At 41.8% G+C, this 23047-nt stretch overlaps 1 protein-coding gene across 2 annotated transcripts in view; it reads right to left on the reverse strand.

Moving 5' to 3' along the window:
* Nucleotides 1–798: 798 nt before the first annotated feature.
* The window catches only part of prmt3 (protein arginine methyltransferase 3), a 198819-nt gene continuing 176570 nt past the window's right edge, over nt 799–23047 (reverse strand). For both annotated transcript variants that reach the window (XM_072592765.1, XM_072592764.1), the window contains one exon: nt 799–1339. In XM_072592765.1, the coding sequence (XP_072448866.1) occupies nt 1280–1339 (60 nt within the window). In that variant the 3' untranslated portion in view covers nt 799–1279. The remainder of the gene's footprint in view (nt 1340–23047) is intronic.

The raw sequence follows: 23047 nt of genomic DNA on the forward strand, positions 1-23047 counted from the left end.
TAAAGAGGCACAGACATGCTGGGCCAAAGGGCCTTTTCCGTGCTGTAGGTCTCTATAACTCAGGTATGAAGATGTAAAACACCATAACATGTGACATCATTATATAATTGAATGCATGGCTAGCTTATTCACAATGGGCTGATGGCCTCTTTCTGTGCTGTAACTTTCAATACTTCCATAATCTCTTACTCTAAAGACAAATTACACGGGCAATGTCATTGCTAAATTTCTAATTCATGATTTACACCATTTCTAGCATTATTGTCCCTTACATGGAATACATCTCAAAACCCATGAACTAAAACAAAATTTGCTTTCTATCCTGAGATTACAGTGCTTCTGTGGCGCAACTTGCAGTAAAGATCAAACTTCACATTTTATTAGGGGGTATGATTCTAAGGCGATTGGAAGAAGACTTTGGGGAGAGGGTCTGTGAGAGGACAGTGGTAGTAGATCAGATACATTAGGGACATTTAAGTGACTCTTGAAAAGGCACATGGAAGACAGCAAAAAGAAGGGTGTGTCGGTTAGTCTGATCTTAGAGTAGGATAAAAGGCGGGCACAACATCAAGGGCCAAAGGGCCTGTACTGTGCTGTACTGTTCTATGTTCTATTTCCTTTTGGAAACTTTAGAAACACTCATCAATCAGGTGTAGGGAGGGCCAAGAGATTCAATCTAACTGTGGAGAATCTTTTGAGTTAATTCAGAATAATATGTTCCAAAATGACATTGAGCTTTGTGTATTATTTATCAAAATCAAATGACTCCTGTGGATATTCATAAGGAGACCCAGTGGATTCAGATGCAATTAATTACTTTATTCATGAAAAATATTATTGATGACAGGACTTATTAATTATATTTCATTTGGATAAACTTCAATGACAATTGGGATATTCAACTATCACGTTTTTGGGAAAGAGAACTTCTCAACTTTTACATGACAAATACAAACATAAAGAATGTTGGAAAAACTCAGCGGGTCTGGCAGCATTCATGGTGACAGAAACAGAGTTAACATTTCACAGTGACACTTCTTCAGAATTGGTCTGAAAAAGGGTCACTGCACTCAAAACTTTAACTCTGATTGTCTCCATTGATGTTGCTGGACCCGCTGAGTTTCTCTGGAACTTTCTGTTTTTGTTTGTTTCAGATCTTCACATCCTCAGTGATCCGTTTTGTAAAATAGTTGGACGCAGACCCTGTGGTACTGAAGGAGAGAGAGCTCTCACTGCAGACTGTACGTTTGCTTCATGTTGTTAATTGATATTGTTACAATCAATGACCGAGGATCTTTTCTGTTCTTGCAACAGGAAATCTTTCCTTGTAAGATGTCACCTGGAGACAACAGAAAAACATTACTCTGTGCATATAGATATAATTACTGGTAGGCAAGATAACAATGTGCATTAAAACAAAAATATAACTTTTCCTCTGAAATAGGTGGACTTTAATTAAAGTAACACAGTCTTCCTCATTGCCTTATCCCAATTCAATACATTTATACAAAAAATTAAGCAAAAGTTGCTTCTAGAGTTACAGAGACATACAGTCGTACTGCACAGAAACAGATCCTTCAGTCCAACAATTCCATGCCAAACATAATACCAATCTAAGCGAGTTCCACCTGCCTGCTCCTAGCCCCTATCCCACCAAACCTTTCTTATTTATTTACCTATCCAAATATCTTTTAAACATTGTAATTATACCCACACCCACCACTTCCTCACAAAGTTCATTCCACATGCGAAACACCCTCTGTGTAAAAACTTTTAAATCTTTCTTCTCTCGCCTTAAAAATGTGCCCCATAGTCTTGAAATTCCCCATCGTAGGGAAAAGACAGCTACCATTAACTTGATCTATACCTCTCATTATTTTATAAACTTCAATCAGGTCACCCCTCAAGTTCCTACACTCCAGTGAAAAATGTCCCAGCCTATCCAGCCTTACTTTAGCAGTTGCCTTCTGAAAATGAGGATGAGTGAAATATCAGGGATGGTGGAGGTGACCCATTCTTCAAGGATTGTCTGACCTTAAGCTTACTACCCTGGTCAATTAGAATTGGTTAACCCTGCCCGAAGGCAAAAATTCCAAAACGCTAGGTTTGTTTTTGGAGGCTGTTGACAGTAATTGTGTCTTTGGATGCAATCACGGTCCACTTTCGCAAATGGTCACAACTTGCGTATATACATTCACTTAGAATCATACAGTACAATGTGAAGGTGTTGGATTGGGGGTGGACAAAGTCAGAAGTCACATGACACCACCAGGTTTATTTGAAATCACAGGCTAATGGAGCACTGCTCCTTCATTACCTGATTTCGAATAAACCTGTTGGACTATAACCTGGTGTCGTGTAACTTCTGACATCATACAGAACAGAAGAGACCCTTTGGCCCTTTACCACCAAAAAGACACCAAATCTACACTAGTCCCACTTTCCAGCATTTGGCCCATCGACTTTAAGGTGACAAAGGAGCAGCGCTCCGAAAGCTTGTACTTCAAAATAAACCTGTTGGACTAAAACCTGGCGTTGTGTGATTTTTAACTTTGTACACCCCAGTCCAATATCTGCAGCTCCACATCCTGAAGGTTATGACACTTCAAGTGCTTCATTCAAGCACTTTTTAAAGGTTGCGATGTCACTCACCTCAACTACCCACCTCAGGAACTACATTCCAGACCTCCAACTCCCTCTGGGTGAAAACATTTTTCCTCAAGTCCTGCTAAATATCCTGCCTTTCACCTTTAGATTATGCACCTCTTTGTTGACCCTTCAACTAAGGGGAACAGCTATTTCCTATCCACTCCTGTCCATGTCCCTCAACATCAGTCAGGTCCGCTTTCAGTCTTCTTAGCTCGAGACAAAACAACCTGAGCTTATCCAGCCTCTCTCCAGGGCTAAATGACTCCATCTCAGCTACATCCTGGTGAATTGCTTTTTTCCCCTTTGATCACGCGTGATGCTCTAGGCTGCTGACTCATACAGTCGACACATCGCTATTGATATGTCTTTCATCACAAGTTTAACATCACATTGATTTTTCTTGGCGTATTCATAGAGGTTCTTTGTGTTGTCATTATCTCTGAAGCCCCATCTGAAATCTGCATTGATTTATTCATCTCAGCCTTGGTTTTGCGAGTAAACATACAGCTTGCTGCCGCACAGCACCCTCCTCTCTCCTGCATTTGGTACACAAATTCCTTTGCTGTTCCCCTAGCTCATTTTAGCCCTGCATCGCCACTGTACTGAGCTCCTCGTAACATTAGAACTTTAGTTGTTCTTATTCTTTTGCTGAGCAACTTAATTTAAATGTTAAATGTCCAAAGATCATCTTAGTCTGGGAATAATGCCCAACTTCAAGCAGAGAAATAAAACACTGTCAAATCTGAAACAAAAGCAGAAAAAAATCGCTGGAGAAACACCACTAGTCAGACTGCAAGTGCTCAGAGAGAAACACTGCTAACATTTCAGAAGCTGACACTTCACCTCAATTTTTTTTCCTGTTCACACTATTATATTCTTGAGTTGACTGATATTGATTGGCAACTCACAGGTCAAAGCTTCCCATAGGTGAGCCCTGAACCCCTGAGCGAGAGGGGTTTCCCTAGCCCATCATCTTGCTCATTTGGAGACATCTGGAACTGAATAGAAAATGCCACTACCACTCATGAGTCATCATATGCACTTTTTGTCAAAACTTCTGGGTGGCATGGTGGCTCAGTGGTTAGTACTGCCACCTTACAGCGTCAATCTGTTTGGAATTTGCGCATTCTTCCTGTGTCTGTGTGGGTTTCCTCCAGGTGGTCCAGTTTCCTCCCACAATCCAAAGATGTGCAGGTTAGGTGGACTGATCATGGTAAATTGTCCATAATGTCCAGAGATGTGCAGGCTAGGTGGATTAGCCATGGAAAATGCAGGGTTATGGGCACAGAGTATGGGTGCGAGTCTGGGCGGGATGCTCTTTGGAGGGTCGGTGTGGACACAATGTGCCAAATGTCTAAGTTCCACACTGTAGGGATTCTACTATTCAACATGGTTTTCCTCAATTGCAGAAACTGGTGGAATAAACACTTCATTATGTGGTTACATAAATGACCCAACAGATTTATTGAACCAAAATCCCAGGCTTACAGACAAATTACAGCTTCTCCAAAACAACTGCATGCACCATGGTCTATACCAAAAAGATGCTGCCTTACCTGCTGTGCTTTTCCAGCACCACTCGAATCTAGACTTTTCACTCACCACCTATTGATTTTAATGCAACAAGCTCAAAATCATCTCCGCTTTCAAATCCTCTGCAGCCTCCTCTCCGTCTCTGGAATGTTGTCTGACCGCTCGGAGCCAACGATCTTTGGTTCATTATCTCCAAGTCACTCCACATTCCCTCTATTAAAATTGCTCTCAGTCATATTAGCCACAGGCTCTGCAGTTACTTCACTGGCGGTTTCCAACATTTGCCACTTCATAGAATCATAGAATGCCTACAGTGCAGAAGCAGGCCATTCCACCCATCGTGTCCACATTGACCCTCCGAAAAGCAGCCTACCCCCCCCACCCAACTTTCCTGCACATCCCTGGACACTATGGGCAATTTCTTTCCCCGCTGACACAAAACTTTTTTTTCAACTGTCCTTTTGGTCACCGCTTGAAGCCTTTTCACTACTTCTCAGCTTCTTTCCTTAGGGTAGCACCTCAGAATGTTGATTCCTTTGCAGGGGTTATATAAATGCAAGTTGTGACTGCTCCTACTTATCAAGTCATTTCTAACTTCCCAGTCTGTTTGGGACTCTTCCTGAAAAGGCTGGTGAAAGCAGAGATTATTTTTAAGGTGGAGGTGGATGGATCATTGGCAAGTGAGAAGTGAAAGGTTATCGGGATGAGCAGGAATATGGATTTAGGGTTACAATCAGATGAGTCATGATCTTAAAAATGGCAGAGAAGGCTCAAAGAGTTGAATTCCTGCTCCTTGTTCATATGTTAACTCTTAAAATAAAAAAGACTCATTGTGTACGATCTGATTTGGAATTGCTGATGTTGGACTGGGGTGTCCTCTCACAGACTTATACCCCTTTACACTCACACACATTCTCTCACAGACACTCATAACCCCAACCCCCCCCACCCACCCCCACATGCACATATAAGTTTGTGGGGTGAATGTGTACTTGCAGAATTACATTTTATTTTGCTCAAAATCTACATGATCCCATGTAAGAGTCTGTAAATCTGTTTTTTAGATTAGAATCAGTCTGACCATTGTGGCACAGTCTCACACAGGGCACCTCACACCTTCAATGCATTATCTGGGCCGACATGACACCAACTGTTAAAGTTCACTTGAGAATGTAACTTTTAAAAAAGTTTTGCGATTTACATATGAAAGAACTGAAACCAACATGGTCGTTCTAACAGATGTGAGACTTAACAAACAAGCCAGGCCTTTTTCAATACATAATTTCATTTATATCACACTGTAAACTTTTGCTATACACTCTGTGATTACAATCATATACTCCACAACCACCTGACAAAGGAGCAGTGCCCCAAAAGCTAGTGCTTCCAAATAAACCTTGGACTGTAACCTGGTGTTGTGTGATTTTTAACATCAAAGACTTCAATGTAAAAAAAAAGCACACGTTAGTTTTTTTTTAACCAATCACTTTCAAATATAACACTGAGGAGAATCCTTTCAACAAGTGAGTGTTACAATGTACCTGAAAGCCTGGGGGAGGAAGGTTCGTTCACGGTTTTCAAAAGCGAATTGAATTAATACTGAAGGAGAAAGTGAAATGGAGGACAACAGGGAAAAGGTGTGGGAAAGTGGTGGCGGCGGGACTAGCTTAGTTTAGGATTATGGTCAGCATGGACTGGTTGGGAGAAGAAATGTTTCCATGCTGTGTGACTCTGTAATGATAAATCTTCTCGGAGTCAGCCGAGTTAAACAGCCAGCTTCCATGCTGTAACCAATCTGTGGTGCACTCAGCTTTAACCATAGCAAGCATCTGAGAGAAAGAGAGACCCCTGAATAAATATTCTCTCTTAAAGAGACTGAACAGTTTCAGATGGTAGCAGTTATAAAGCTCTTTGGCTGCTATAATCAGGCTTCAAAGTCAGAGTTCAGAGAGAAATGGTAATTGAAATATCTTCGTGAATGCCAAATCGTGATGAAATGACAATGACCCTTGCAAATTGATCAATCCACCTGGTGTTATAAAGAGATGACATTTCAAGCCTAAGATGAGGAGTAATTTCTTTTCTGAGAGGGTTGTGCGTCTTTGGAATCCTTGCCACAAAGAGAGCTGTGGGCGACAGTCATAGAGCTGTGAATGCTGGAAATCATCATAGGATCTCTTCAGTGTGGAACCAGACCATTCAGCACACACCAACCCTCTGAACAGCATCCCACCCTATCCCCTGAAGCCTGCATTTCCCATGTCTAATGCACCGAACTTACATGTCACTGGACACTGTGGGCAATCCACCTAACCTGCACATCTTTGAACTCTGGGAGGAAACCCACGCAGACACGGGGAGAATATACAAACTCTACACAGACAATAGCCTGAGAGCAGAATCAAACCTGGATCCCTGCTGACCACTGAACCACCATGCCGCAATTCTTGAGCGTATTTGGGACTGAGATAGAGAGATTCATGATGAGTCTCAAAATCAATGGTTATAGGGTAAGGGCAAGAAAGCGGATGTGAGGACTGTTGAATCAGCCATGATCCTTATAGGGTCGAATAGCCTACCCCTATTCCTATTTCTTCTGGTAATATGCTGACATATGAAATGAAATTTTGGTCCTGTAAAAGTTTGCTTATCTATTCTCTCATATACTTGGAAGGTGACATCATTTCCCATCATCATCAGTTGTAATTGTGGTACATCCTGTAAAATCTCTACTGTCATTTATTGCATTACTGTTATTTCCATTTGAAAGGATAAACTTCAATTCACACCAGGAAATGAAGTGCAGCATTGATGCTTAAGAACAGATGGCTATCAGAATCACAGAGGGACAACAAAACACACAGCAACAAGCAAAGGTCTGTTGACATAATTGCCTAATTATCGCAGGGTAATGAATTACCTTCATAGAAGATTTTCTTGCAGTTGTATTTGAACCAAAACCCCTCCCAGTTTGAAAACAAATGAAAACAGAAATTGCTGGTGAAACTCAGCAGTTCTTGCAAAATCTGTGGAGACACTGCAGAGCTAATATTTTGTGTCCAATGACCCTTGGGCACAACAGTTCTGAAGAAGGGTTGCTGGACTCGAAATACTGACTTTGCTTTCTCTCCACAAATACTGCCAGACCTTCTGAGTTTCTCCGACAATTTCTCTTTTGGTTTTGGATTTTCCGTATCTGCAGTTCTTTATTTTATTCAAAACAAACCACTTGTGGTGATATGTTGCTGCAAGTCACGTGAAGACGTGATTCAGATTAAGACATACTGCAAGACATATTTTCTGATTCTGAAAAGTCTTATTATACCCGATGGATTTGACACAATTTGATTTTGATGCCAGTCAGATCCTTTGTATAATATCCTGTACAGAACAAATGAATATTGACTTTAAATTAAAGTGCATGCTTCACTTTCAACATTACAAATACACCCACAGATTTGTGTCAATTCTTTGTTTCATATTCATGTACATGATCTTAAAGCGTGATCATTCTGAATAGGAGGCAGATTCAAACATTCCCAACGTTATGAAAATGTGCTCACTAAATGACAACATCGTTATGCATATCCTAAAAGCATGAAATGCTGGCCCCAATTACACAAGGGGCTAGATTTTCCTTCCTGTTCCGTCAATCATATTTTCCAAAGTGAGGGTTAGTCACTTTGCACGGTGTAACTGCTATGAATCCCAGGTTAGCACTTCTCAAATCTTTCCTGGTTTGAGTCCACGGTCGTGCCTCACATTCAGTGGGATTCTGGGGCTGGGTAGTTTCTGCCGCTGGGTAGGTAGGGGCTGGGGCTATGAGTGGAGGGAGCGTTATGGAGCAGTTCAGTATGGTGTGAGGTGACACACACACACACAAACATATCCATTTGTATTAGAAGGTAGTGTTCGGACACTCGTGAAGATATCACATAATTTTGCAATAATTTAACAACATGTTGTGCAGTCAGGACTTTTTTTCTGACATACTTCTGTGCTTGCCATAACTATTATTACTTTTATTAATTCATGGGATATGGGTGCCATTGCTCCAATCACAAGTTACTCTTCAGAAGGTGGTGGTGAGCTGCATTCTTGAAGCGTTGCAGTCCATGTGCTGCAGGTTGACTCACAATGCTGTCAGGGAGAGATTTCCAGGACTTTGAACCAGTGACACTGAAGGAATGGCAATATCCTTCAATGTCAGGATGGTGAGTGGCTTGGAGCAGAACCTGCATACCATGAGAGGGTGGCAGAGTTTTGATGAGTTCAACCAACCTTGTCAAGCCCTTCACTCTTGCCTTTTCACACGAACTGTAGAGATTTCTGCAACTTATCCCAACTGGGATCTGGTAGAAATTGCACTTAAATATTGACCTTCAATAACTTTGAGGTTTTTGAAACATTAAACCCAACATAAGAGTTCAACCAACAAGTCTTTAATTAGAAGCTGCACACTAGTGGAATCCCTCACTGGAATCACTATCAAAGTTGGAGGTCAAGCAACAAGTAACAAAAGAAAACAAAACAAAAACTGCAGATGGTGAAGATATTAAAAATGTCAATGCAATGGCTTTAAGAGGTTATTTTGTCCTGTTTATTTTTGAAGAGAGGTTTTAAGGCAGTAGTGGTGAGCAGTCTACCAGAACCACGAGAGTAAATAGAGAGTGAGGCCTTGGGGTTAAAAGTTGGAAGAATAGAAACAGCCTGTATAGATTTGATCAAACTCCCATAGAACCAGGATCTTTAGGTTAGCTTTCAGCGAAGCTGCTGGGATTGTGACACTGTCACATCTCTCTTTGCTGTAGCTGAAAGCAGGAGTTCACTCTCTCTCAGAATGGTCTTTGATGTTCTTTCCTCCTGGATTGGAGAACTGCATGTGAGACGATCTGTTTTCTGAATCTGCCTTTTGGCCAGGACGTGCTTATGGGATGCTGCTATATTGGAACAGTTAATTAGTAATAGTTACTGTATCAGTTGTTCTGTTAAGTTTTCCAACAGAGTAGCTATTCCAAGTCTTTCTTTCCTTTATTGCGTTTTAACTATAATGGATTAATAAAGTGTGTTTTGATTTAAATCTAGTACTTTGACCAATGGAGTTGCACCTGGAATGCAACACCTTTAGAATAAGAAAAAGTTAGGGACTTGACTATCTTCTGAATAGTTTGAGTGGGGGAGGGGTGGGGGGAAGGGGGTTGGTCTTGCCCATGAGAGAAACAAACAAAAACAAAAATGGAAAAAGGTGGAGAAACTCGGCAGGTCTGGCAGTGTTTGAGAAAAAAAGACAACATTTGTGTTTCAAGTCCAGTGAAGAAGGGTAAGTGGATTCGAAAAGTTTACTCTGCTTCTCCCTCTACAGATGCTGCAACGCTTTTGTGGGTGACAAAAGAGATCAGTCATTGCGCCCAGTGAATTTGGGATGGGTTGTTGGGATAATTTCTAAACGGACATTTTACAAAAATTGCGATGAAAGCCTTCAATTAAATTCTTGTTGATCCAATGCAGATGTGAACAACATTGGCCTTCGAGAAGATGTTAACAGTAATCAAATAGTGCAACATTTAGTTTCCAGACTGACACAGGAAGAATGGTATTTCTACAACATATCTGGACACCAATGATCTGCAGGATGGATCACCCCATTTACAAGGGGAGAAATGTGAAGGGGATAAATGCACCAAAAGCAACTCTGATAAATTCCAGTTGTTGGCTGCAAGGGAGAAATAAATGGCTCAGGCTTTATGAAGGCAATCAGCATCATGGGGAATTAATGAAAGCAATATATCAGAATAGGGATACACTAGTTAAAACATTACGGTGGTAATTTATATGCAATACTTGAAACATGAAGACTGCTTTAAAATAATATTGCAAAACTAATAATAATTAAGAGAAAATTAAAATTGTGATATCACCGTACACCCAATGTGGTTGATTGCTTTGCAGTAATATGTGAATTTTCTTTCGTTATTTACTAATAAACAAATTGCTGATAAGGCCAGCATTTAGTGCTCATTCCTATTTGCCTTGGAGATGGTGGTGAGCTGCCCTCTGAACCTGTACACTCCATGCACTGTAGATAGTTCCACAGGACCATGAAGGAGACAGTAGCATATGTTCAAGTCTTTGGATCATTGATCTGGTAACACACAGGATTTCATCAGATTACATTGGATACACAAATGTGATTCCCACCACATGGGCAGGGGAATTTAAAATCAGTCAAATATATCCAGAACAAAAACACTGGTATCTGTACTGTAACAGTGACCATGAAATGAGCAGATTGCTGTGAATCCCATAACCAGTCTCTGTAATTCCAGACCCACAGCAATGTGGTTGACTCATAAATGACATGCAATCTGCTCAGTTCCATCAAACCATTATTATAATAATATTTGGATGTTATCTCATCACAGCTTTGTGTTCATCTTAGTGAAATACATCTAGGCAACCATGTTTAGCTGCTTCAGCAATGGCATTCCCTTCATCCTGAAGTCAGAAGTGAGGGTGGTAGCTGAATCATAGAATCCCTACAGTTTGGAAGCAGGCCATTTGGCCCATCAGCCCATCGAGTCCACACCAACCCTCCAAAAGGCATCCCACCCATTCCCACCCCTGCCTTATCCCTGTAACCTTGCATTTAGCAAGGCCAATCCACCTAACCTTTGGACTATGGGAGGAAACCAGAGCTCCAGAGGAAACCTATGCAGACACAAGGAGAATGTACAGACTTCACACAGACAGTGGCCCAAGGCTGGGACTGAACCCGGGTCCCTGGCGCTGTGAGGCAGCAATGCTAACCACTGAGCTCCTGTGCCTAATGATTGCATAGAGTCATACAGCAAGGAAACAAACCCTTTGTTCCAACCAGTCCATGCCAAACATAATCCCAAACTAAACTAGTCCCATCTGCTCCTGGACATTATCTTTCCAAACTTCTCCTATTCGTGTACTTATCCAAATGTATTTTAATCATTGTAATTGTATCAACATCCACCACTTCCTCAGGAAGTTCATTTCACACACAAATCATCCTCTGTGCAATAAAGTTGCCTCTCACTCATTTTTAAATCTCTCTCTTCTCACTTTATAAATGTGTCTCTTAGTCTTGAAATTCCCAATTTCAGGGAAAAGACAACTACTAGTAACTCTACCAATGCCCTTCATTGTGCATAGTTGAAAATCCTCATATAATGAATGAGTCCGTACCTGCAAGTACCAAAGCCAAAGTTCACCCCAGCGCTGATAAGGTGGTGACTAAATTGGTTCACAAATATCTTTTAGATAAAGAAATCAATCATCGTTACCCAGTCTGTACCAAATTGGACTCCAGACCCACAGCAATATGGTTGATTCTTAACATCCTCCTGCTTCATACTAAGCCACTGATTTCACGGTCATTAACAGATGAGCAACAAGTGTTTGCCTTGCCATGATGGCCACTCCCATGAAAGAATTGTTAAAAAAGCTAACAATCATGGAAAATAATTACCAGGCAATGACCATCATCAACGGGAGAGAAGTTAATCAATTTACATCACAAAATCCTCCACCACGAACCTCTAGGTGTTATCATTAATTAACTGGAATAACCACATAAATAGTGGCTAGAAGTGCACTTTAAGAGATCTGCACTGAGTAACTCACCTCCCAAAGCCTGTCCATCATCATCAAAGCACAAGTCAGGGGTCTGATGGAAAACTGCAACTTGTCTGGATAAATGCAGCTCCATCAACACCATCCAATACAAACCAGCCCATTTGATCAGTACCACTTCACCATTTATAACATTCACTCCTTCCACCACTGACATTTTGAGGCTGCAGTCCATATCATTTACAAAATGAACTTCAACAACTCACAAAGCTCCTTTATAAGCACCTTCCAAACTGTAACCTTTACCAGGAGCAGGTTAAAGGTCACAGGCTTTTGGCAACACGGCCATTAGTAAATTTCTCTCCTCTTTACATATCACTTTAATATAGTTATACATAATTATTCCTCCACTGTCTCTGGCTCAAAATTTGTAACTTCCTACTTAGCAGCATCAGAAGTCATACAACACCAGGTTATACTCCAATAGGTTTATTTGAAACCACAAGCTTTTGGAGTGCTGCTCCTTTGTCAGGTCGCCTGTTGGACTATAACCTGGTGTTGTGTGACTTCTGACTTTGTCCACTCCAGTCCAACACCAGCACCTCTACATCATGGCTACTTAACAGTGTTTGAGTGCATCCACACCAAACAGACAGCAGAAGTTCAAGGAGGCACTATCTTGGATGGGAAATCAATGCTGGCCTTGCTGGAGATGCCCCCATCCCATGCAGAAATGAAAAAAAAAGATCCAGTAAGAAATGGAAACCATCCACCCACCCCATCTCTGCTTTTCCCAGGGCTAATGCACCAAGCCTGCATATTCCTGGGCACTATGAGCAATTTAGCATGGCTAATCCACTTAATCTGCACATCTTTCCACAGTTGCCTAAGGCTAGAAACAAACCCGTGTCCCTGGCATGTGAGGCAGCAGTGCTAATCATTGAGCCACTGGGGGGGAATGGGCCTTTGGAATGCCTGGAAGATGGTGTGGACTCAGTGGGGCTGAATGCCCTAGTTCCACACTGTAGGATTCGGTGATCGCATGAATTAACTGTTTAGAAACTGCTTGTGTACCCGGATTAATATCAAGGCTCTGGAATGGGACTCGAACACACAATCTCCTGACTCAGAAGTAAGAGCACTACAATACAAAGACAGAGCAGACAAAATTGTTTCTATGTACAATTGGCTTTGTTTGTCCACGTGCAACGACTACTAAATTTGTTTAGGAATTTATCAGCTGTGAAGTAATAAGCCATGATTGTGGCATTCAGTCAAAATAAGTTCCGGGGGAGGAGGTGAAAGCTGAACTTGTTAAAAAGCAAGGTGAAAGATTACGACCAATTGAAATGGTTTTGGAGAAGGTCCTTGAAGTAAATGAGGGCAATCTGCTAGGCCCTAAAAGATACATGGATTAGTGGTGCTGGAAGAGCACAGCAGTTCAGGCAGCATCCAATGAGCAGCGAAATCAACATTTCGGGCAAAAGCCCTTCATTATTCCTGATGAAGGGCTTTTGCCCGAAACGTTGATTTCGCTGCTCGTTGGATGCTGCCTGAACTGCTGTGCTCTTCCAGCACCACTAATCCAGTATTTGATTTTCAGCATCTACAGTCATTGTTTTTACCTAAAAGATACATGCAGATATCTGGGGGACAAAATAGGGTAGGGCCTTAAAATTTCCTGAGATAACATAAATTGGTTAGTTATGCTCGAATCTATGTCCATTTAAATTTGGGTCATATATGGGCCAAATTATGTTGAAATTCCCTTTGTATATCATTATTGAATTGAATTAGCTTTATTGTCATATGTACATATAATCACACTGGATTGGATCATATAAAAAGATTAGATCAGATTAGATTAGATTCCCCTACAGTGTGGAAACAGGCCTTTTTGGCCCAACTAGTCCACACCGAACCTCCGAAGAGTAATCCACTCAGACGCATTCCCCCTAACTAATGCACCTAACACTACAGGCAATTTAGCATGACCAATTCACCTGACCTGCACATCTTTGGACTGTGGGAGGAAACTGGAGCACCCAGAGGAAACCCACGCAGACACGGGGAGAATGTGCAAACTCCACACAGTCTCCCGAGGCTGGAATTGAACCTGGGTCCCTGGCACTGTGAGACAGCAGTGCTAACCACTGAGCCACCGTGCTGCCCAGTGTGGTTTAAATGTAAAAGTTATGCCCACTGCTGGTCTGAAGCAATTCCAGTACAGGTACAAGAGACTTTATCCGAACATCCAAAAACTGAAAAGCTCCAAATCCCAAAAGTTTTTTTTGTGAAGTTTCTTTACTCATTAACAAGATTGTTTGGCGAGGAAACACAACCCAAGTCGACACCCACTCAATGTGTGTCACTCAGATGCGATGTGGGGGCACGTGTCCAAGCATGTTCTTAGTTAGAAATCTGATTCTCAGGTAAGATTTTTAAAAATTTCACCATTAAACTGTCACATCCTGAAAACCGAAAAATTCAGAATTCCGAGAAACAGCTGGTCCCGAGCATTTCGGACAAAGGATCTTGTACCTGTATTACCCGACTCACTTAAAGTGGATCTTGCAGATAATCACGTCTCATTATCCAGTATCATTCGTTAATGAATTAATAACATTCTGGAAATATGTAGTGAATTATTGGTGATACTGTAAAGATTGAACTATGGAAAAATCATGACTTAATGGTCACAGACACTTGCTTTTCATTGAGATTACAATAATCTACTGAAGCTTGTAACACCATTCCTACTTTTTACCTTTAGTTGTACCTCAACTAATTAATTAACACATGATCAATCGCATTTTAATTACATACCAGATGTCGCAATACGCTAGGGTATCCTTGTACTAATTTTTCTTTACTTCAAATTAAGAATTACTCATTTCCCATTAGAAACCTCTGCCCTAATGGGAAATGATATTCATTTAATTAAATATAAACACCATAGTGAAAATACAAAGCAATTATAAAGCAAGTATGTATTCATAACCTCAATCTTTAATTTTGGTAATGAGAACAATTAAGGTGTATGAAACTTTTAACAGTTTTATATAGATCGCTACTTCATGCATTTAAATTTCAAATTATGTAGCAATAGAAAGCTGGACTTTAGCAAGTACAAGTCCAAATTAAATAAGTGCTAAAATGTATTAAAAAGAAATCAAAGCAAGGTTTTTAACTTTTAACAGTAAGATCAACCATAGTCTTAGTGAACAGCACAGCTGGAGGGGCTGAGTGGCCAACTTTAGCTCCTCAGTTCCCAGAGGGTGTGGTATCTCATTGAGGTAGTGTACAAGAAATCAAGGCCCACTATTCCCAGAGTCTTCACAAAAGTTAAAGATTCTAAAAAGTATGCAAAATCGACCTGCCTTTCAGATCCAGTCTGATAGACAGCACCAACCATTTTTTGTACTTAAGAATGACTAACTTATTAAAACTAGATAGATTCCAGCTACAAATAAACAATTATGAACTGGTGACACATAACTCTACTAGTTACAAATCTAATTACCATATAAACCATTCCACACACCCACATGCAGACAGACACAGTCAGGAAAAATACATTAGATTCTCTACAGTGTGGAAACAGGCCCTTTGGCCCAACACGTCCACACCGACCCTCCGAAGAGGAACCCACCCAGACCAGTTTCCCCTCTACTAATGCATCTAACGCTATGGGCAATTTAACATGGCCAATTCACCTGACCTGTACAATTTTGGACTGTGGAGGGAAACCGGAGAACCTGGAGGAAATCCACGCCGATACAGGGAGAATGTGCAAACTCCACACCGACATGCAAGGTTGGAATTGAACCTGGGACCCTGGTGCTGTGAGGCAGCAGTGCTAACCACTGAGCCACTGTGCCGCCCTGAAATGCAATTCTTTCCTCTTTCGATTGTCAGTCCCTCATCATTAGGATAGATTAGATTACCTACAGTATGGACACAGGCCCTTCGGCCCAACAAGTTCACGGGGGAAGTGAACCTGGGTCCCTGGCACTGTGAGGCTGCAGTGGACATATGAATTGGAAGTAGACCATTCAGTCCCTCAAACCATTCAATAAACCAATGCATGGTAGGTTTTTATTTCAAACTTCACATTTCCATCTACACCTAATAATCTTGGAGCTCCCTCCCTAACAACAATCTATCCATTTCTGTCTTAAAAATGTTAAATCACTCTGCTTTCACCACCTTTTCAGGCAGAGAGTCCCAAAGTCACACAACTCTCTGAGATAAAAAATAAATCTCATCTCGGTCCTGAAAACGTGACTCCTAATTTTAAAACAGTGGTCTCCTAGTTTTGGACTCAACCACAAACTAAACATCCTTTCCACATCCACCTTGTCAATGCCATTCCAAAACTTAAACATTTCAATCTAGTCACCGTTTACACTTCCAAACTCCAATGACACCAAGCTCAGTCTGTCTAACCTATTCTCGTAAGATAATTCCCTCCTTCCAAGTATCAATCTAATCAACATCCTCTGAACCCTATCCATTGAATTTTGTTATGACTCACTGGTGGAGCCAACTAAAAATCAAGCCCTACTATTCAGGACTTGTCACAAATGTTAAAGACTTTATAAAGTGCAAAATGTTCAACAATTTCCCTGATTTTTAGATCCAGGTTGATAGACCAGGTTTCTGCATTCAAAAAGATCCACTACTTAGCAGAAGTAATTAGACTCTAGTTACAGGTAAACAGTTATAAAACACCAGCATTTAACTAGTACTAATCACTCCTAACATGATCTCACTCTTCGATGGGACCTTCCCATGTAACTGCAGGAGGTGTAACACTTGCCCATTTACCTCCTCAATCCTCATTGTCCGAGATCATAAACTCACCTTCAAGATTGTTATAACACAGGGGGTAAACTGTCCTACTTAAATTAAACCAACACACAGAAAAGATTTATCCGTGCAGTAATCTGTGACTATTTGAGTGGCCAAGAACCATGTAAATTAAAAATCAACAACTTTATTTCTTAAAATATAACCGAGAATAATTCACTAACAACTATTTACAACTCCTTCCTCGAACCTATCTTTTTCTTTCCCCTCTACAACACTGGTCCAAAAAACGTCCTGATTAAGATTTACAAAACAAAACTTCTTATCTCAAAACCAGGCAGCTTTCAGTTCTTCTCTGTATTCTGTCGTTTTTTCTTCTTCTTGGGGATTCTGCTTCTTAGCTTACTGATTGATAAGGGTACCTTTAAGAGAGCTATTTTTCAGGCAGTCTTTACATGCTGGTGGCTTGGCAGTTCTCCTCTCAACTGTCCAATCCTCCCTGCGCTTATACCACCAAAGCATTGGATTGTGCCATTGGCTTTTAAGATTGTCAATATTCAAAATTCAAACTTGATTGGAATTTGGTATTTTTTGGGGTATGATTTAAACTGATTGGCTGAATTCAAATTTGTTTTTCTCTCATAGCAACTCAGCCAGTGCTATCTGTTCTGAAACAAATGTTATATTGTAAGTTCTCCAGCAATTGGTGTGCTTGACAAGTCCTTCACTCTCTTTAAGGACACTTCTACACCTTCACAACAAGATGAAGCAGCATTTAAGTTGGACCTTTGCCAATCTAGTCTATTGTATTCATTCAAGGCTGTTTTCTTTACAAAATTTATGAAAATTGCACTCTTTTCTCCATTCTTAAACTCAATCATTCATGAAAAGGACAGCACAATGACAGGCCCATCCAAACCCACGACCTCTAACGCTGAGAAAAACAAAGCAGCAAAGGAAAGAGGACACCATCCTCTCCGACCTGAACACCGTCCAGACGTGGAACGATATCGACGTTCTTTTATTGGTCATTGGGTCAAAGTCCAGGACTCCCGCCCTCTAGGTTCTGTTGATGTTCCGACATTGCAAAGTTTGAAGATGGCACAGTGTCACTTGTCAGAGGCAGTCAGGAACTGTCAACAAATGGTGGCCTTGCCAGTGACACTCACATCTCAAGGATGAATAAAGAACAACGCAAATCCACTTCAGGTTAATTTAAATGGGCTGCATGGTGGCTCAGTGTTAGCACTGCTGCCTCACAGCACCAGGGTCCCAGGTTCAATTTCAGCTTTGGGTGACTGTCTGTGTGGAGTGTGCACATTCTCCCAGTGTCTGCGTGGGTTTCCTCTGGGTGCTCCGGTTTCCTCCCATAAGTCCAAAGATGTGCAGGTCAGGTGAATTGGCCATGCTAAATTGCCTGTAGTGTTAGGTAAGGGGTAAATGTAGGGGTATGGGTGGGTTATGCTTCGGCAGGTTGGTGTGGACTTGTTGGGCCGAAGGACCTGTTTCCACACTGTAATGTAATGTAATCTAATCTAATCTAAATCTATAAAATTACAAGATGCATAGAAAGGGTTGACAGTCAGAATCTTTTTCCCAGAATTGAACTGTCCAAAATTGAGGGCATGCATTTAAGGTGAGAGGGGGAGAATTCAAAGGAGATACGAGGGGCAAGTGTTTTTTTTACATAGAGTGTGGTAGGAGTCAGGAACGCATTGCCAGGGGTGGTGCAAGAGGCAGATACAATAAGGGCGTTTAAGGGGCTTTGAGATCAGCACACAAATATGCAAGGAATGGAGAGATATGAATCAAGGGCAGGCAGAGGGATTAGTTTAATTTGGCATCATGTTGGGTGCAACATCGTGGGCTAAGGAGCCTATTCCTGTGCTATACTGTTCTAGTCCTTACAATTTACATCTAACCATTGGAGACCAAAACTGCTGTAGTTTCACCAATGCCTTGCATAACAACCATTAACATCCATACTTTTATATTCAATTCCTCTTGTAATAAAGGACAGCATTACATTGACCTTCGTGACTATGTGCTGCACCTACATATTGACCTTTAGTTACTTAAGCACTGGAAAATGCATATCCCTCTGCACCTTGGAATTATGCAGTAATTCTCCATTTAATAAATATTCTGCTTTGGATTCTTCCTGTAGATGTGAACAATTTCATGTTTTCTCACATTACAATCCACCTGCCAGATTTTTGCCTACTTACTCAACCTATCAACATGTAACTTTCCAAACAGATACTACCTTAAATTAAAAGTCTTTAATTGTTTTGGATGTAGGTACGTAACAAATGTCTATGCTGCAAGAAATGGCTTCCTTTGGTACTCACATGCAAGGAGAACGTGAGGACTGCAGATGCTGGGCAGTCAGAGTTGAAAAGTGTGTTGCTGGAAAAGCACAGCCAGTCAGGCAGCATCTGAGGAGCAGGAGAATCGACATTTCGGGCATAAACCCTTCATCAGGAATGTGGAGGGGGAAGGGGGTTGAGAGATAAATAAGGGGATGGGGGTGGGGCTGGGGTGAAGGTAAGTGGGAGGGTGATAGGTGAATGCAGGTGCGGGGGTAATTGTGATAGGTTGGGGGAGGTTGGAGCAGATAGGTGGGAATGAAGATGGATGGGTAGGACAGGTCAAGTGTTTGATCTAGGATGAGGTGGATGAGGGGAGATTTTGAAACTGGTGAAGTCAGTGTGGATGCCTTGGGTTGGAGGGTCCCAAGGCAGAAGATAAGGCTTTCTTCCTCCAGTTGGCGCATGGTTTTGATTTGGCGGAGGAGGAGGTGGCAAGTTACGGAACAAAATGATAGCTAAAATCTAGAGACGGGAAATAAATGCCAACGATGCCCACATCCCACAAAGTAATAAATTAATAAACTAACATGTTGTACTCTCTTTAGATAGAGCCCGAAGGAATCAAAATGGTGGCAGAGTTGAGTCCAGGCACAGCACTTATAACAGAGTCCAGCAGAAGACAAAAGATTTGGACTCATGACTTCTTCCAAGATCCGATTTGGGATTTAATTTGGAATATATTTTCTCTTCTCTCTACGCATTTGGCAAAAACAAAGCAGCTGTGTAGGATTGGGGTTTCTATTTTATTTACAGTAAACTATGCAAGAAATAAAAGATGTATTCCCATTGAATGGAAGAGACAAATGTCACAAAACCAGTAATCCAACCTAACTTTAATCGACAATTTTGAACGAGATTCAAATCAAATCACTTATGACTAATTCAAACTCCCAGATTTAACACATTTAAACAGACGATTTGCACTGAATCAGTCAGTGACACACATTTTGGATGCTGCTTCCATCCATTTACAGCCAAATTCCCATCTCAAGTTAACTTGGCCTGAATCCACCACAGATCAATGCTCTATACAATCAGACTTGAAGTAATGATTGCAATATTGAAATTGAACAGGTTTTAATCTGTTTGTTTTTAAGGTACTGTGCCATTCTCCATGCTACTTATGGGATTGCAGGGATTAACTAACATTACCAACCTGGTGATAAAGAAAGGAACTGAGGGAACAATGACTGACACTCTGTTGAAATTCCTGCAATCTGTATGAAATTTACCAGACATTGTTCGTGCTGGACTAGGATAAGCTGCAATATCATTTTACTCCTACATGGTTAACAGATTAATAACATGCAACGAAGTCATATCAAATGATAAAAGTGGCTGGATTGTATGGGGTTCCATGATCCCCACAATGGCACTGCCCCCTGCCCCCAATATGGGGAGGAACTCCCACGTTATTGAGCAGCTGGTCAATCTGATTGGCCAAAGACACTGCAGGTCCCACAGCACCAACTTGGAGTGGTAATCAGTCCTTGGTGAAAGACGAGGAAGGGTCTGGGGGAGGCAGGAGGTTATAAAGAAAGAGAGGGATGTAGATGCTGGAAAGAGATAGACATGCTACAGACGGTTACAGAGATAAGGAGGGGTGCATTAGCAGAAGGAGATTGAGAAATAGGGAGGATTCCAGGGGACGGAGCAGGTTTTTGAGAATGAGATTGGATGCTGGAGGAGGTCACAGAGATAGGGAAAAAAAAACAATCAGCCTCAAGGAACCATCTGTGTGGAGTTTGCACATTCTCCCCGTACCTGCGCGGGTTCCTTCTAGGTGGTCCAGTTTCCTCCCACAGTCCAAGGATGTCCGGGTTAGGTGGATTGGCCATGGAAAATGCAGGGTTACTGGGAAAGGGTAGTGGGGATGTGTCTGGGTGGGATGCCCTTTGGAGGGGCAGTGTGGACTCAATGGGCTGAGTTGCCTGTTTCTAGCTGTAGGGAATCTATGATTCTATGAAGAGGCAGTGACCGAAGCTGGTCTGCAGGTTGGTAAGTCCGGGGTATTGGGAGGCCTGACTGGCAGATACCAATGAGGAAGGCAAAGAAAATGGGGTGTGTACACCTGAGAAGTTGATTATTAATTTGGATACCAAGGTAGAGTAGAATTGTCAAGTCCAAATTGGACAGCCCATTGAGCATGATTGTGGATCAGAGGAATGCAGAGTTGCAAATGTGAAACCTATCCTCAAGGATGCTAGCTTGAGTAATTTTAACTTCTGTTTATTGCTGCAGGGGAGGTTTAAAGGTGAGGCATAACCTTGGCAGATTATGCCTTCCAGAGACAAACTAAAGGAGATCTTCCCTGAATCTTGTCTGACACCAACATACCCAGTAGAAGCTGCTTGGCACCAGTTTGGCACAGGTCTCTCTCTGCTGTGGATAAAAGAGCACTGTCATAGAGATGTACTGCATGGAAACAGACCCTTCGGTCCAACTTGTCCATGCTGACCAGATGTCCCAACCTGATCTAGTTCCAGCTGCCAGCACCCAGCCCATAACGCTCTTTATTCTTCCTATTCATATACCCATGCAGATGCCTTTCAAATGTTGCAACTGTACCAGCCTCCACCACTTCCTCTGGCAGCTCATTCCACACACACACACACACACACACACACACACACACACACCACCCTCTGTGTGAAAACGTTGCCCCTTAGGTCTCTTTCATATCTTTCCCCTCTACCAGTAGTAGAGAGCTGGTCAAAAGTCTCATCAAAATCAAGTAAATTAGGGCATGCTGCAGTTTACTTACACTTGAAACTTGTCAATCTATTGTTCTATTAATTGGAATTGTGCTAGAACTAGGCTATGAATTTGGACACAAATGCAGAAGAAAATTGTAAAGTCCAAATTGTACAGCCCATTGAGCAGGTCTCTAAACACAAAAGTGGTAAATGTGGAGCCAATCATCCTGTGAAAAATGTGATAACAAGAAGACACTATTCAGTGTTGTGTTATGTCTCACGGTCAGTATGTTTGTATGTCTTTAACAGATATGTTCATGATATTATCACTATGACATAGCAAGTGACCCGAGAGCTTAAATGTCTCATACCCTATCTCACTTCAGCTAAGGGAAGGTGATGGCCTAATGGTACTGTCGCTGGACTATCAATCCAGAAACCCAGATCATGTTCTGGGGGACCTGGATTCCAGAATAATCTGGAATCAAGAATCCTCTGATGGTCATGAAACCATTGCTAATTGTTCAGGAAAACCCATGTGGTTCCTGAGTGTCCTTCAGGGAAGGGAATCGGTTCTCCTCACCTGGTCTGGCCTACATATGACTCCAGACCACAGCAATGTGAGCTTGAGTCTCACCTGTCCTCGAAGTCAACCGTGGACAGACAATAAATGCTGGCCGGCCAGCCAGCGAAACCCATGTCCAATGAGTGAGTTTAAAAAAAAGGAATCTAAAGCATGGTGCCTCAGTAGAAGAAATCACAAGCTTTCAAAGCCCTGCTCCTTCGTTACTGATGCAGCAACTTGTGATTTTAAATAAACCTGCTGGACCAAAACCCCAGTGTCGGGTGACCTCTGCCTTTGTCCAGCCCAGTCCAACACTAGCACCTCCACATCATGACCTTTAAGAGGCACAGAAGACTATGTGGTGTAAATACAACAACAGTGTTATCAGGTTTGGAATGGAGTTCAAGGCTTTTAATTCCATGTTAGGAATGTTATGTTATGTCTCACGGTCAGTATGCTTTTAAGAGACGTGATCCTGATTGTATCACAGTTTGTGACTATGGTTTAAAGTTGGGCGGCACGGTGGTTAGCACTGCTGCCTCACAGCACCAGAAGACCTGGGTTCAATTCCCGCTTCAGGCGACTGACTGTGTGGAGCTTGCACATTCTCCCCGTGTCTGCATGGGTTTCCTCCCACAGTCCAAAAATGTGCAGGTTAGGTGAATTGGCCATGCTAAATTGCCTGTAGTGTTAGGGGCAGGGGTAAGTGTAAGGAAATGGGTCTGGGTGGGTTGCGCTTCGGTGGGTTGGTGTGGACTTGTTGGGCCGAAGGGCCTGCTTCCACACTGTAAGTAATCTAATCTAACCTAAAGTTCTCA

The sequence above is a fragment of the Chiloscyllium punctatum genome, chromosome 22, assembly GCF_047496795.1.
Source record: "Chiloscyllium punctatum isolate Juve2018m chromosome 22, sChiPun1.3, whole genome shotgun sequence".
In the NCBI taxonomy this organism is placed as follows: Eukaryota; Metazoa; Chordata; class Chondrichthyes; order Orectolobiformes; family Hemiscylliidae; genus Chiloscyllium; species Chiloscyllium punctatum.